At 37.9% G+C, this 12,236-nt stretch overlaps 2 protein-coding genes across 2 annotated transcripts; one reads left to right on the top strand and one right to left on the bottom strand.

Moving 5' to 3' along the window:
- The first annotated feature begins 4,812 nt into the window (after nucleotides 1-4,812).
- LOC139125360 (uncharacterized) lies at nucleotides 4,813-7,960 on the top strand. Its single transcript, XM_070691449.1, has 2 exons — nucleotides 4,813-5,510; nucleotides 6,336-7,960. Exons 1-2 carry the CDS (start codon nucleotides 5,027-5,029, stop codon nucleotides 7,505-7,507), a joined length of 1,656 nt encoding a protein of 551 aa, XP_070547550.1. The 5' UTR covers nucleotides 4,813-5,026; the 3' UTR covers nucleotides 7,508-7,960.
- Nucleotides 7,961-8,614: 654 nt separating this feature from the next.
- On the bottom strand, nucleotides 8,615-11,087 carry LOC139125389 (uncharacterized). The gene is made up of 2 exons (XM_070691476.1): nucleotides 10,409-11,087; nucleotides 8,615-9,728 (listed from the first exon to the last, which is right to left on the bottom strand). Exons 1-2 carry the CDS (start codon nucleotides 10,966-10,968, stop codon nucleotides 8,615-8,617), a joined length of 1,674 nt encoding a protein of 557 aa, XP_070547577.1. The 5' UTR covers nucleotides 10,969-11,087.
- Between the last annotated feature and the right edge of the window lie 1,149 nt (nucleotides 11,088-12,236).

Genomic DNA, 12,236 nt, shown 5'->3' on the forward strand with positions numbered 1-12,236 from the left:
AAATGATTGCTGATGGCATTGGTGACATTGGGCCTTAGTTATTGACCACTACCTATATGACTTATAGATTGATATATGGCGGGTGCCACATAGGGGGCAGGATGCGCTTAGTATTTTCGAAAACACCTGACATCACTTCTTGGTCTTCTGGCCAGAGGTCCATATATCTTTCTTTCATGAATATGACTTTGCTTGTGTACCGTATATTTACTGCCTGTTCTGTGCTGTTTTGTGTCTTGTGTCTATGTTACAAAACTATTGACTTACGAACTCTGACCTACTGTCATGGATTATGGATTGGTATGATTGCGTTTATTGTAAGCATGTGCTTGCAGAATTAATGTTTAACTTTTCCATTGGGTTCGTTACGTTTTTAGTATGGTGTTTGAATTTGTGCATATGTCCGCCGTCTATACTTCTGTACAATATAGTAGAAATAGGTTTCATCACGATGGCATCAAACATCTGTCATAACTTTTAATTGGAATATTTTGATTCTGCAAAAAGTGACTGTCTCAATTAAAAGCCCAAGTATTTGTAATCTTTACCTTTTTTTGTTCGAAATTACATGTTATTCTCTTACATCCACCGTGAAATGTTGTGCAGTGAAGAAATAAGCCAAAATTGTGCTCCTGTAGTGACATACACACGCTAAATATTGCCCAATCGAGTTGGATTGCCGCGCGGGTTTTTTGACAACTTGTTGGCTGTGCACGTGACAGGGAACGCCGATACTGATGACATCATTGAGCCTGCAACATTCCAGGGGTCATGCCATGCACGCCACACCGTCTGCGTAATCGCCCATGGTCGCCGGCTGAATGACCTGCGAATGGTTTTATTTTGTTCTTCTCTGTTCAAATACGTACTGCTACTGTGTTTCAGAGGATACAGAACTTTGGCAGAGGAGGCTGACATTCTATTCTTGTACCGTGTGCGTTTAATATATACGGATTATTCAAACTGCAGTCGGCAGTGCACCGATGCGCACCCTGTAGTTGGCCATCCCGATACCGATGTAAAATCAAGACGACACTATATACACTTGGCTCACTTTATAGGCAAATAGCTATCAAAATTGAGTAACTTGAAGTAATAAATTTCAGCTGATTGTTGCTTTAGCGGCAAGGTGATTGCGAAATCGAAGCAACATAGTTTGGCAATGTATGGTAGGCTGTCGAATGCAGTGAACGCGATGGCCTTTGGCAGCAAGTAAGGGAACCGTCAGTATTTACGACCTGGGGGTCATCTAAAAATTTAAAGCTAATAAGGGGTGCTCAAAATGTTTTTTCTTTGTCTTACTCTGTGCTCAATGACATAATGATTAGTTGATAATATATATTTACTCTGATACATGTTAAATAAAAAGAAAATAAAAACTCTAGCAGAACCAATAAATATCAACTAGATGAAGCAAGGCAAAAAACTACATGTAGCTGCTACTACTAGCAATACTTATTATGAAAGTTTAGAGAGAAGTGACGATGAGAATGATATCGTTTTCCATGTCCTCAATGGCACCAGCGACAGTAAAGATGACGATCGACAGTGGTGATGATGATGTCACACAGTAGTTTTCTACAGTCGTTACCAGAGGTGGAAGGAGAGGCTGGGTCATGGAGAAATGTTCTCGACAGATATCATTATAAGTGCACGGGATCTAGGACAAAACTGAACTGTTGTGAATTCATCCTTTATATTATCATAGAAATGTAAATGACATTTAACCATACCATAATGACATGCTACCCATCCAAATTAAACAATACTATATGGTTGGAGACTGGTTATTAGGTGAGCTTTTATATCTACATATTGTTACATGGGCTCAGGTAAGCCAAAATCTCTGTTAGACAGGGGGTTACTCAAAGTCATCATGTTGGCTAGGGTGTGACTCAAAATTTCGGAGTTTCTAATGTAATTCCTCCGACCCCCAGGTGGTAAATAATGACGTCTCCCTAAACAGCTGTGAAGGCCTGAGTCAGAACGATCGGGACCAGTATACGCACAGCTGAGATCTCAGCGAAAATTTAGAAAAAAACAATGGAGCTACTGCTAAGAAATTTACAGACTCTTGGCTTTTAATGCATCAGTTTTTGAGCATTTATAAATTTGTAAAATCCGTAGGTCAGAACCATTGATCATAAATTTTCAGAACCAAGTGATGTTAAAAATTTTTGTATTGATCATATGAATGACTTTCTCATCGAGCTGCGTGTAATTGTCGCGGGCACTTGTCCATGCAAATTGGGGCCTGCCCTCCGCTCCCTCGATCGTCTGTAGACTACAGCCAAAAATGACAGTCATAAGCAAATTATACAGTTGTGAGAGTCATATAGATTGTCATTACAACTTCGCCGATGCTAACTAGCCATGTATGCAACCCCGAAATTTCGGGGTTAGTTAATATGCTAAGCCGGTCGTCGGAAGGTGTGAATCACGTACACATCGATGTACCAAATACAAACGACTCGAACAGCATTTGCATGCAAGGTAGTGTGTGGGAAACCGCCACTATTTCTCCTGTAAAGTTTGATTGAATATTATTTTCGTCACAGTCCCTCTACAAGGGACTTTGGTTTCGTGGTATTTTCGAATTCCTGACACCACATGCCAATTGCGATGCGACATCGGTACTAAGAACTGAAAACACGCTTCATTGTACCAACACCTAGCACAAAAGCCGAAAATGGTCGAACGACGTAAGCACAGTCACTCCACAAAAGCGAGTGAAATGACCGTGGTGTGCACACTTCGCTCGATTTCTATAGCTTGTAGACTTAACTGCTACAAAAGTTCATATTTTACAAGTATAACTCTATTTTCTTTCGGTCCGTACTTATGACGACATAGCGGCAGCTGTATACCTTACCTCATCCCACCTCACAAGAAAAAAACAGAGACATTGTCTATGTATCGACTCGAGTGCATTGCATCCTGATGTAGCCTCGCCAGTCACAACACAGGGGCTCATAAGTGGTTATTGAAGTCAATCTTACAGAGTTTTTCTTCTTTTTAAATGTGCTGAAGAGCACAACATTTGTGTAGCTGTCTTTTGTGTAGCTTGTATTGGCATGTATAGTGCGCCCTCAATGGGCTGTGTGATCATATGTAAATACGTCCTTTAGTTCCGTGACCCCTCTAGCCAATTCCTCTGGCCATGCCTACTGGCCATGCGTACAGACGTCGCTGTGTTTACTGTACTAATATTTCCCATTAGTACAGTAAGCATAGCGAGGGCAGGGCAGGAAATAGGCATGGCTAGAGGTCACGGAACTATAGGTCACATTTACTTTCTTTAATCACTTTATTGCATAACAACACACTTCGGAAAGTGCAGTATAGCAAGAACAAAACTAAACATTGCATAAAACATTGTTGTCTATGTCTTTACCTGCAGCTGCTGGGGGAAACATACGAGGACGCACTATACATGCCAATACAAGCTACACAAAAGACAGCTACACAAATGTTGTGCTCTTCAGCTGCAGTGGTTTATTTGTAACATTTAAAAAGAAAGAAAAACTCTGTAAGATTGACTTCAATAACCACTTATGAGCCCCTGTGGTCACAATCGTTTTATCAAACGTTTTGAATCAGACAAGGACTTCCGTCAGAAGAAAATCGTAATGAAAATTTATACCATTCTTGAGGTTGCTAATTCAGCAAACAACAAAGGCGATTACTGTGATTGTCTCACAGTCTTCAAACACTCCAGCAGAACATCAGTAGTGCTGGTAGTGATTCGCATGCTTTTTACAGAACTCGCTTTTACGTTGCTAGCCTTTTCTATTCATATTAGATAAAAATAATTATGCCAGCATAAGCCGTATAAACGCTAGAAGCGAGGACTGCATTCAGTTTTGAACAGAGCTTACAAACTGCAATTTACCGAGATGAATTTACCGGTGGTTCACATTATGTTTGAAAAGTCCCCGTAAGCTTAAAAACACAGTGAGAGTGACAGTCACTGAAGGAAGACAGTTTTCACGAAAAAAAAAGGATATCTCTCACTGCGAGTTGTCGTTGAAAGGTAATCAACGCCAATATCATAATCCCCATCCTATGTTAGTGCAGACATGCCTTCAAAATGACTCAGCTGAAACAGATTTGTGGCCATCGCTGAATTTTTTTGAAGGGATATATATATATATATATATATATATATATATATATATATATATATATATATATATATATATATATATATATATATATATATATGTATATGTATATGTATATATATATATATATATATATATATATATATATATATATATATATATATATATATATATATAATATATATATATATATCACTTTAATATCTTATCATTTAATGGCCAAAACAGTCCATGAAATTTAAATTTCCATTTCCACATAAATGTTGGTATTTTAGTCCTGTTTGTGTAGCGTAGCCTCCGTCGATTTTAAATTTCACTGAACGAACGCGGCGAACAATGATTGCTTCCTTTCTCCCTGTTCCTCTTCGTCTCTTTGTCCATCTACATGTATCTTCTCTGTCTTATCTTCATACACAGTCGCTGTCACAAAGAGAATCTATCTATCCACCCACATGATCTATCTATCTAGCTATTTGTCTGTCTGTTTTTTTTTATTTATGCTAATGGGAAATACTGGTCGAGAACTTTTATAACGTGTTCCTTTGTGAAAAAAAAAAACACTTCGAATGACCATCACTGGAAGAAACTGGATTGCGAAATGCATTGCCCGGTCAACTTCCGTTGTCGGACAAAGACGATCTCGTTTGTGTTAAACAGAGGACAAGGCGACATTTCACTTTTATATGATGCTATATTCGAGATAGCTGAAAACGAAAGATTTTGAAGCCACTCTGCCGCACGATGGCGCTCTTTGTTGACCTCAGGTAGGGCCAGAAATCAGCTGCTTCAAATATGGCCGCTGTCGTCTGATCGAGAAAGCTGTTGTTCGCGGTCTACAGTATTCTCCACTGTGAATTTTTTTCCTTGGCGATCGTATTTTTAGTTGAGAACTGTAAACAAACATGCCGAATTTCTTTTGTAATGCGCCTGGGTGTAATTCTGCAACTGTAAAGTTGAAGAAACTGCATAAGTATCCATGGATGAGAGGCGTTACATTTCACTCATTCCCATCGGCTAGCAAATGTAGGCGTCTCCGGTTACAGTGGATTCGAATGCTACGCAGGGAGTCCGACTGGCAGCCAAATAAATTTTCCCGTGTCTGCTGTCGACATTTTGAAGGTAGTAGAGGTCCAACAGATGACCATCCAGTTCCAACGTTATTTGAATATAACAACTGGGGTAAGCCAGCATCACAGAGACCAACAGTGAAGTGTAGGAAACGCCTTGAGTTCAACGATGTGGAAAACAAACCTGCCTTACAAAAAGTACCGGATGATAAGACGTATGAAGTGTATACTTCTGAAAGTGTGTTGGAGTCCGAGCTGTATGATGGGGTTAGCGGAGAAGTTGAAATTACAGAAAAGAGCAGTCAAGTTGATTTCCACGGTAAGATAGAATCTTTTTGTGTATTTTAAAGTATGCAATATGCATCCTGACAAAATCTTGAAAGCTTACCTATTTATTGGCTCCCACCTTGTTGTTTCTGATTTTTATTCATGATGAAATAATCATAATGTTGCTAGACTTGGTATGATTACCAGTGTATTTATTTTTTAGAAAAAAATACTTGTTATAGGGTTGAATCCATGATGTAAATATGGGATCTATGGTAATGTTGTCAAAATGTCTGATATTGGATATTGGACCATTAAAGATGTTGATATTATGCTTGAATTTTATTTTAAAGTAAATTCTTTGCAAAAAAGATAAAGTGTTTGGGTCAGAATTTTCACCTAAATTCAGTTTTAAAAGTGGACTCAGAAAAATAAACATTTGGCAACTGCACAGTACATATTTTGTTACTCTCTAAATGCACATCAGTTCATGTCATATAACAACCACCCAGAATTCTGACTCCCATAAAACTACTCTTCATGATTCCTTGATTTTATCAAACCAGAAGCTTTTTTTTCTTCTGCTATTTTACAGTAAATCTAGGTTTTCCCAAGTATTAAATTGTGTTTGGTATATTAATTGCTGTGCATATTCAATGTGAATTTGAAAATTATAGGAGACAAAAAACTGAATTACATGAGAGTTTTGTAAGCCTTGAAGCAATGAGTGACGGGTATGACTGGTCACTGCCAAGATAAAATTTTACTTTCACTAGCTGATTTGTCACAGTGTAAGGTAATTTCATGTATGTGAAATGATGATTTTATATATCTGAAACCTTTGCTGATAAAGATTATTTTACCATTTTTTTCACAGAGTATTCAGCAAAGATATCAACACCAGTACCTAAGGATCATCAGTATGTAGCCACTCAAGAAGATATGGATGTTGATTGTGAGGACCTGGTCAATGCTTCTGTACAGACTAATTTGACAATTCAGGACATTTGCAAACTTGAAACTGACAATCAGATATTGAATTCAAAACTTAATGATAAAGATGCTTTGAGAAGGGAACTTCTCCTCGACAAAGTTCTGGAATCTGATAAATCTGTCAAATTATACACTGGTGTTCCAACTCTTTCATTATTGTATGCTTTGTTTAATTTAATAATTTCCTTTTCTCCAAAATTTAAATACTGGAGAGGTTCTTGTTCTGCTTCTGAAACAAAGTACCAGCGCAATGGTAATAACAAACCTGGACCATCAAGAAAACTGAACAAGTTTGAAGAATATATTCTGACGCTTATGAAATTGAAATTAGGATTATTGTCGTGTATTCTGGGAGATTTGTTTGGAGTTTCTCAGAGTCGTGTATCTCAAATTTTCACCACATGGATATCTATCTTAGCAAAAGTAATGATTCATCTTCTAAAATGGCCCTCACGTCAAAAAATTCAGAAATATATGCCCAAGTGTTTTCAATGTTTTCCTCACACCAGAGCAATTATTGATTGTACAGAAATATTTATTCAAAAACCAAGGACCCCTAAAGCTCAAGTTACAACCTACAGTTCATATAAGAATCATAACACATTCAAACTTCTTGTTTCTATAACTCCGACTGGTGCATTTTCATTTGTGTCTCGTCTTTGGGGTGGTAATGTTTCAGATAGGTACATAACGAAAGAGAGTGGTTTTTTAGATCTTATTGAACCAGGGGATGAAATTATGGCTGACAGAGGATTTACTATTAGAGATCTATTGACTGAGAAAAAAGCTACTTTAAAAATACCCCCATTTACCAGAAAATGCAAAACTGCTAAAGGGAAACGATTAAATTCATCTGAAATTTTAGAATCAAAGAGAATTGCATGTCTCAGGATAAGAGTGGAACAAGCTATTGGAAGATTAAAGGAGTTTCATCTAATTAATCAAGTAATGCCTTTAAAATTAAAAAAGGTTGCCAATCAGTGTGTTATTGTTGCAGCCACTCTCTGCAATTTCCAAGGTCCCCTTGGTGCCAAACCATCTCAGCATATTATGTGAGCTCTTCTACACTTCTACCTGCTTCACAAAAACACATATAGATCTTGACTGTTCTTTGTAAAGGATTTTGAGTACTACTACTATGATAATTGAATAGACATGCATATTTAAATGTTCAACTGGTGTTTTATTCTAACAGAAAATGTAATACAAAATTTAAATTACCAGTATAAGTTAAAAGTGTATATGGTTGTAAATAATTTGTCATCAACTTTTATTGCTGAAATTTATTTTTACAGATTGTATATCAAATAGATTAGTGATTATATGTATAAATTATAACTAAAATATTTTCAAGAATCATAAATTTTATCCTGTTCTGATGACAGTTAATTTTAATCACCTGTATTTAAATTGTACATATACATTTTATACATATTAACTTAATACATTGCATTTGCAGGAATAAAAAATTGACAGATATATACATGATAGCATCTCAGCTTTACCTTTTTTAAACTATATTTTAAAGATGTACAAGCACTTTGAGTGCATGGAGTTTTCTCTTCCCATAGGATAAAATTGAAAATTGCTGGAAAACCAACTTCTACTATTGCCATTTTCATGAAACTTTGCACAAAGCTCATTCAAAAGAAATCAATTTCATTTAGCAAATAAAATTATATGGTCACCGCACCTAGTTTTCAGACAAATGTCATGGAATGATTTCACCCATAGAAAACAATATTGGTTGAAAAGTGCTGACGCAGCAGATTTTTTGCATTATATCTGAAAAGGGAAGGTTACCCAGCAATCTTGTGTTGATCAATAAAAAATCTATGACAAACTGGTGCAAAATCCATCTTGGTTATTCACTTTCACTTACTGATAGGCGATGGCGTCCCTTTAAAAACCATTGGTTATCGGTAGAAGTGACGTAGGAGCCTAGAACTGCATTGACACTTATAGGGCTTCCCCATAGTCTACAGTTGGGGAAACTCTATAAGCGTTGATGCAGTGCAGTAGGCTCTTATGTCACTTCCAACTGTAACCAAAGGTTTTCAAAGGGTGCTATCACGCTATCAGTAAGTGAAGGTTATTAACAAAGACAGATTTTGCGCCAGTTTTTCATAGATTTTTTATTTACTCATTTTAATATTGGACAATTCATCTTTCAAGCACTTTTAGTATTATGAATGTATGATAGAAACTAGTAAGTCTGGCCTTCATTGATTTCCACATATCTTCATCAAAATGTATTCGATCAACACTGATACCTTTATTTGTGAACAGAACAAAATCACAGAATGGTAAGTTTGTGACCCCTAATTGACCCTGAATTTGAAAGTACCATTTGGAAGTTTTCTTCAGTCTGACCCTGTCCCCTTCTAAGTACACATGATATGACTTATCCTGAGCTGCAGCACTTGGAAATTTATCTTTGTGTTTATAGCAACATTTAATTTCAAGCAACCACACAAGTTTGCCACAACATGAGCATTCAACTATACCATCAGGGCTTGCTCCAAGAAAAGGGATATCACTGGAAATAACAAAACCTGAGTTTCTTATTTTACTACCTTTGTGCCCCTTACCACACAGATATTCATAATATAGATGTTTTGCTACTGGTTCATTTTCTATACCAAATTTGATGGCTTCAGAAAATATAGAGTTGGAGCCTTTTGAAAGAATTCTAGAAACTAGATAATTATTTTTGTGGTTTCCCTGATAATGACAGCAATCATAAAATAGACTGGCAGTCAGACGGCCTTGTCTGTAATCAAACCAATGTTGTGTCTCTCTCTGACCAACAGTAAGTTCATTTACTGTTGAAATATGTGTTCCATCAACATTGTCCTTCAAATACTGGAAGAAATCTGGCTCACTTGATGTTTTGAAACCTGAAACAAATTCAAACATTGTTTTGGGTTTTTCACTTGAGTCATCATCATCAGACATGGTATCAAGAGTTTGAAGTAGAAGAGAATTGGTACCAGCACAAGCATTATACATGTAAGATCTGATTTCATCTGGTGTAAGTAAAGGATTGCTGATGGCAGGATTATAGGTATCAATGAGTGGTTCAGGTGGTAATGGTACTGTCCTGTTTGTCCTGATGTCAATGTCATCAATAACCATAGGTGCTGACTCCCTCCTTGGTTTGTCCCAAGTACATACTCTATCAGTCCCTGCTTCTGTATGACGGTCTTTATGCCGGTCTGTGAAACTACTGAGACTGAACAGAAGAGCGACGCAATGTTTACACGAACCATCATCCCTGAAAAATTTTAAATGAAAAAAATAGGTATATTTCTGTAGTAAAATTTTCATTCAAATTAAAACATTTGGATGAAAAAAAATTCATACTGACTCCAAACATGCCACCCACCTCTTTCCTAAAATATCATGGTTGTGGAGAAGTTGTAAACAAAACATAATGGGTGACACTGAGATTTGACCTCTGATTGTCAATAAAGTAACAATGTTACGCTGCAACTGTGTGGTCAATTTGCATTACATTAGCTGACTAATGTCTGGTGTCAAAGGTAATTTTTATCAAATGTGTTATACTCAGGTCCCAATCGATTGGCTGCATTTGTACTGTGACACTAACTGAAGTACAATGTAGCCCAATGATTCATGAATATGCACGAGTGCCATCAAAGGAATCACGCCGCACCACGTGCTTATGTTTACATCGACTGAACGCTAAAACTTCGTGACATTACATAGTTTATTTTTTCCTTTAAAAGTTGAAAACATGAAAACTCTCCAATAAAACTGTCGTTGCAGCTCGCTAGGTCTGAGTTTAGCGGCGAAAACACACGTGTTAGATTCATATTCACGTAGCTGGCAGTGCGTTGGCCTCTAGTGTTGGTTGTGTAACGTGTAGCTCGCTACACAACACAACCAACACTACGGTAGACCAGCAACTAATATTAACGATGTTATACTCACGCAACACAGTCACATCCACCTGTTAGCAGTCGACCATCGCTCGCCATTAAGATCCATGTTTCGTATGGCTTAGCCGTCTGACTTGTTTCACGGACACAGCAACATTTGACGTAAATAAACTCTGTCCCAGAAATGAAATGAATCTTTACGCCATAGACATGTCCATCGACAAATAACTTGTGCCCGTTATCTTTACGATAGTTTACAAGCCGCTCATCCGACCATCGACAGACACTTCGTAAGTACGAACTTATTCGAATCAAGTCAACATCAGGAAGAAACTTTAAGTTCTCGCCCCAATTTCTGACGGCTCGTATGTCGACAAGTTCAACTTCCCTACCGCTTATTTTGACTGTACGTCGTTTCCTGCGTTCACTCTCAAAGTCGTCCGGTTCAACTGCGAGGTTTGGAACGTTGAGATTGATTGCATTCTCTGCTAACTGTAAAAGTACTGCTTTTGTTGCTCCTTGCCTTGATATGCCTCTGATTTTAAGAAACTCTTTTAGTTCTGCGAATTTCAGTGTCTTCAGGTCCTCACGACGAATTTCGCGCGTCGCCATTTTTGAACCTGTTGTCGCACGTCCGACAGCGCGACGTGTAATATTCTAGCCCTACCACACATCGCCCTCGTGCGTCACAAAGAATTAAATTCTTTCGTTTTCAACTAACTCGAATATAGCGTATTAGATTGGCTTAGCCAGATCTATAAAGGGCTGAAATCTGCAATATATATCGGATATTTACGCGCGATTTCACTGAATTTAGTATCGGCTAGTATCGAAGCTAGAGTCAGTCCTTGGAAGTCGGGTTTGACCAGAACTGTAAGGTGGTGAAATCTCCGATATATATCGGATATTTACTTGCGATTTGACTGAATTTAGTATCGTCTAGTATCGAAGCTAGAGTCAGTCCTTGGAAGTCGGGTTTGACCAGAACTCTGAGGTGGTGCAATCTCCGATATATATCGGATATTTACTTTCGATTTGACTGAATCTAGTATCGTCTAGTATCGAAGCTAGAGTCAGTCCTTGGATGTCGGGTTTGGCCAGAACTGTGAGGTGGTGAAATCTCCGATATATATCGGATATTTACTTGCGATTTGACTGAATTTAGTATCGTCTAGTATCGATATTAGAGTCCCGAAATCGCCAAAAAATATCGTGTAAATATCGGGGATTTCGCAGATCCGGCGTGCTGAGACACAAGGCAAGTAGTTCTAGTATCGTCTAGTATCGATATTAGAGTCACTAAATCGCCGATAATATCAGGTACATATCAGAGATTTAACAGATCCGGCATGCCGAGGCATGATGCAAGTTATTCTAGTTTGTCTGGTATCGATGTTAGAGTCCCCAAATCGCCGAGAAATATCGGGTAAATATCGGAGATTTCACAGATCCGGTGTGCCGAGGCACAGGGCAAGTCTTTCTAGTATCGTCAGTAAAAGAGTCCCCAAATCGCCGAAAAATATCGGTAAATATCGGAGATTTTACAGATCCGGCGTGCCGAGGCACAGGGCAAGTAATTCTAGTATCTTCTAGTATCGATATTAGAGTCCCCAAATCGCCGAAAAAATATCGGGTATCCTAAATATCGTCGATTTCACAGACGCGGCTTCCCATGGAACAACCGCAGTTCATTCTAGTATCGTCTAGTATCGATACTTGTCCCGAAATCGTCAAACTTCGATACTAGATAGTAAATATCCGATATTTAAAAATTGTGCAAAGTCGCGCCTTCATGGTGAAACACTGCCGCTCTAAAGATACCCAACGTTTTATTCAGATCAGAAGGCATCCATGACCCACTGGGTTTAATCTCCGCTCCT

The sequence above is a fragment of the Ptychodera flava genome (genome assembly GCF_041260155.1).
Source record: "Ptychodera flava strain L36383 chromosome 3 unlocalized genomic scaffold, AS_Pfla_20210202 Scaffold_25__1_contigs__length_14229661_pilon, whole genome shotgun sequence".
NCBI classification, from domain to species: Eukaryota; Metazoa; Hemichordata; class Enteropneusta; family Ptychoderidae; genus Ptychodera; species Ptychodera flava.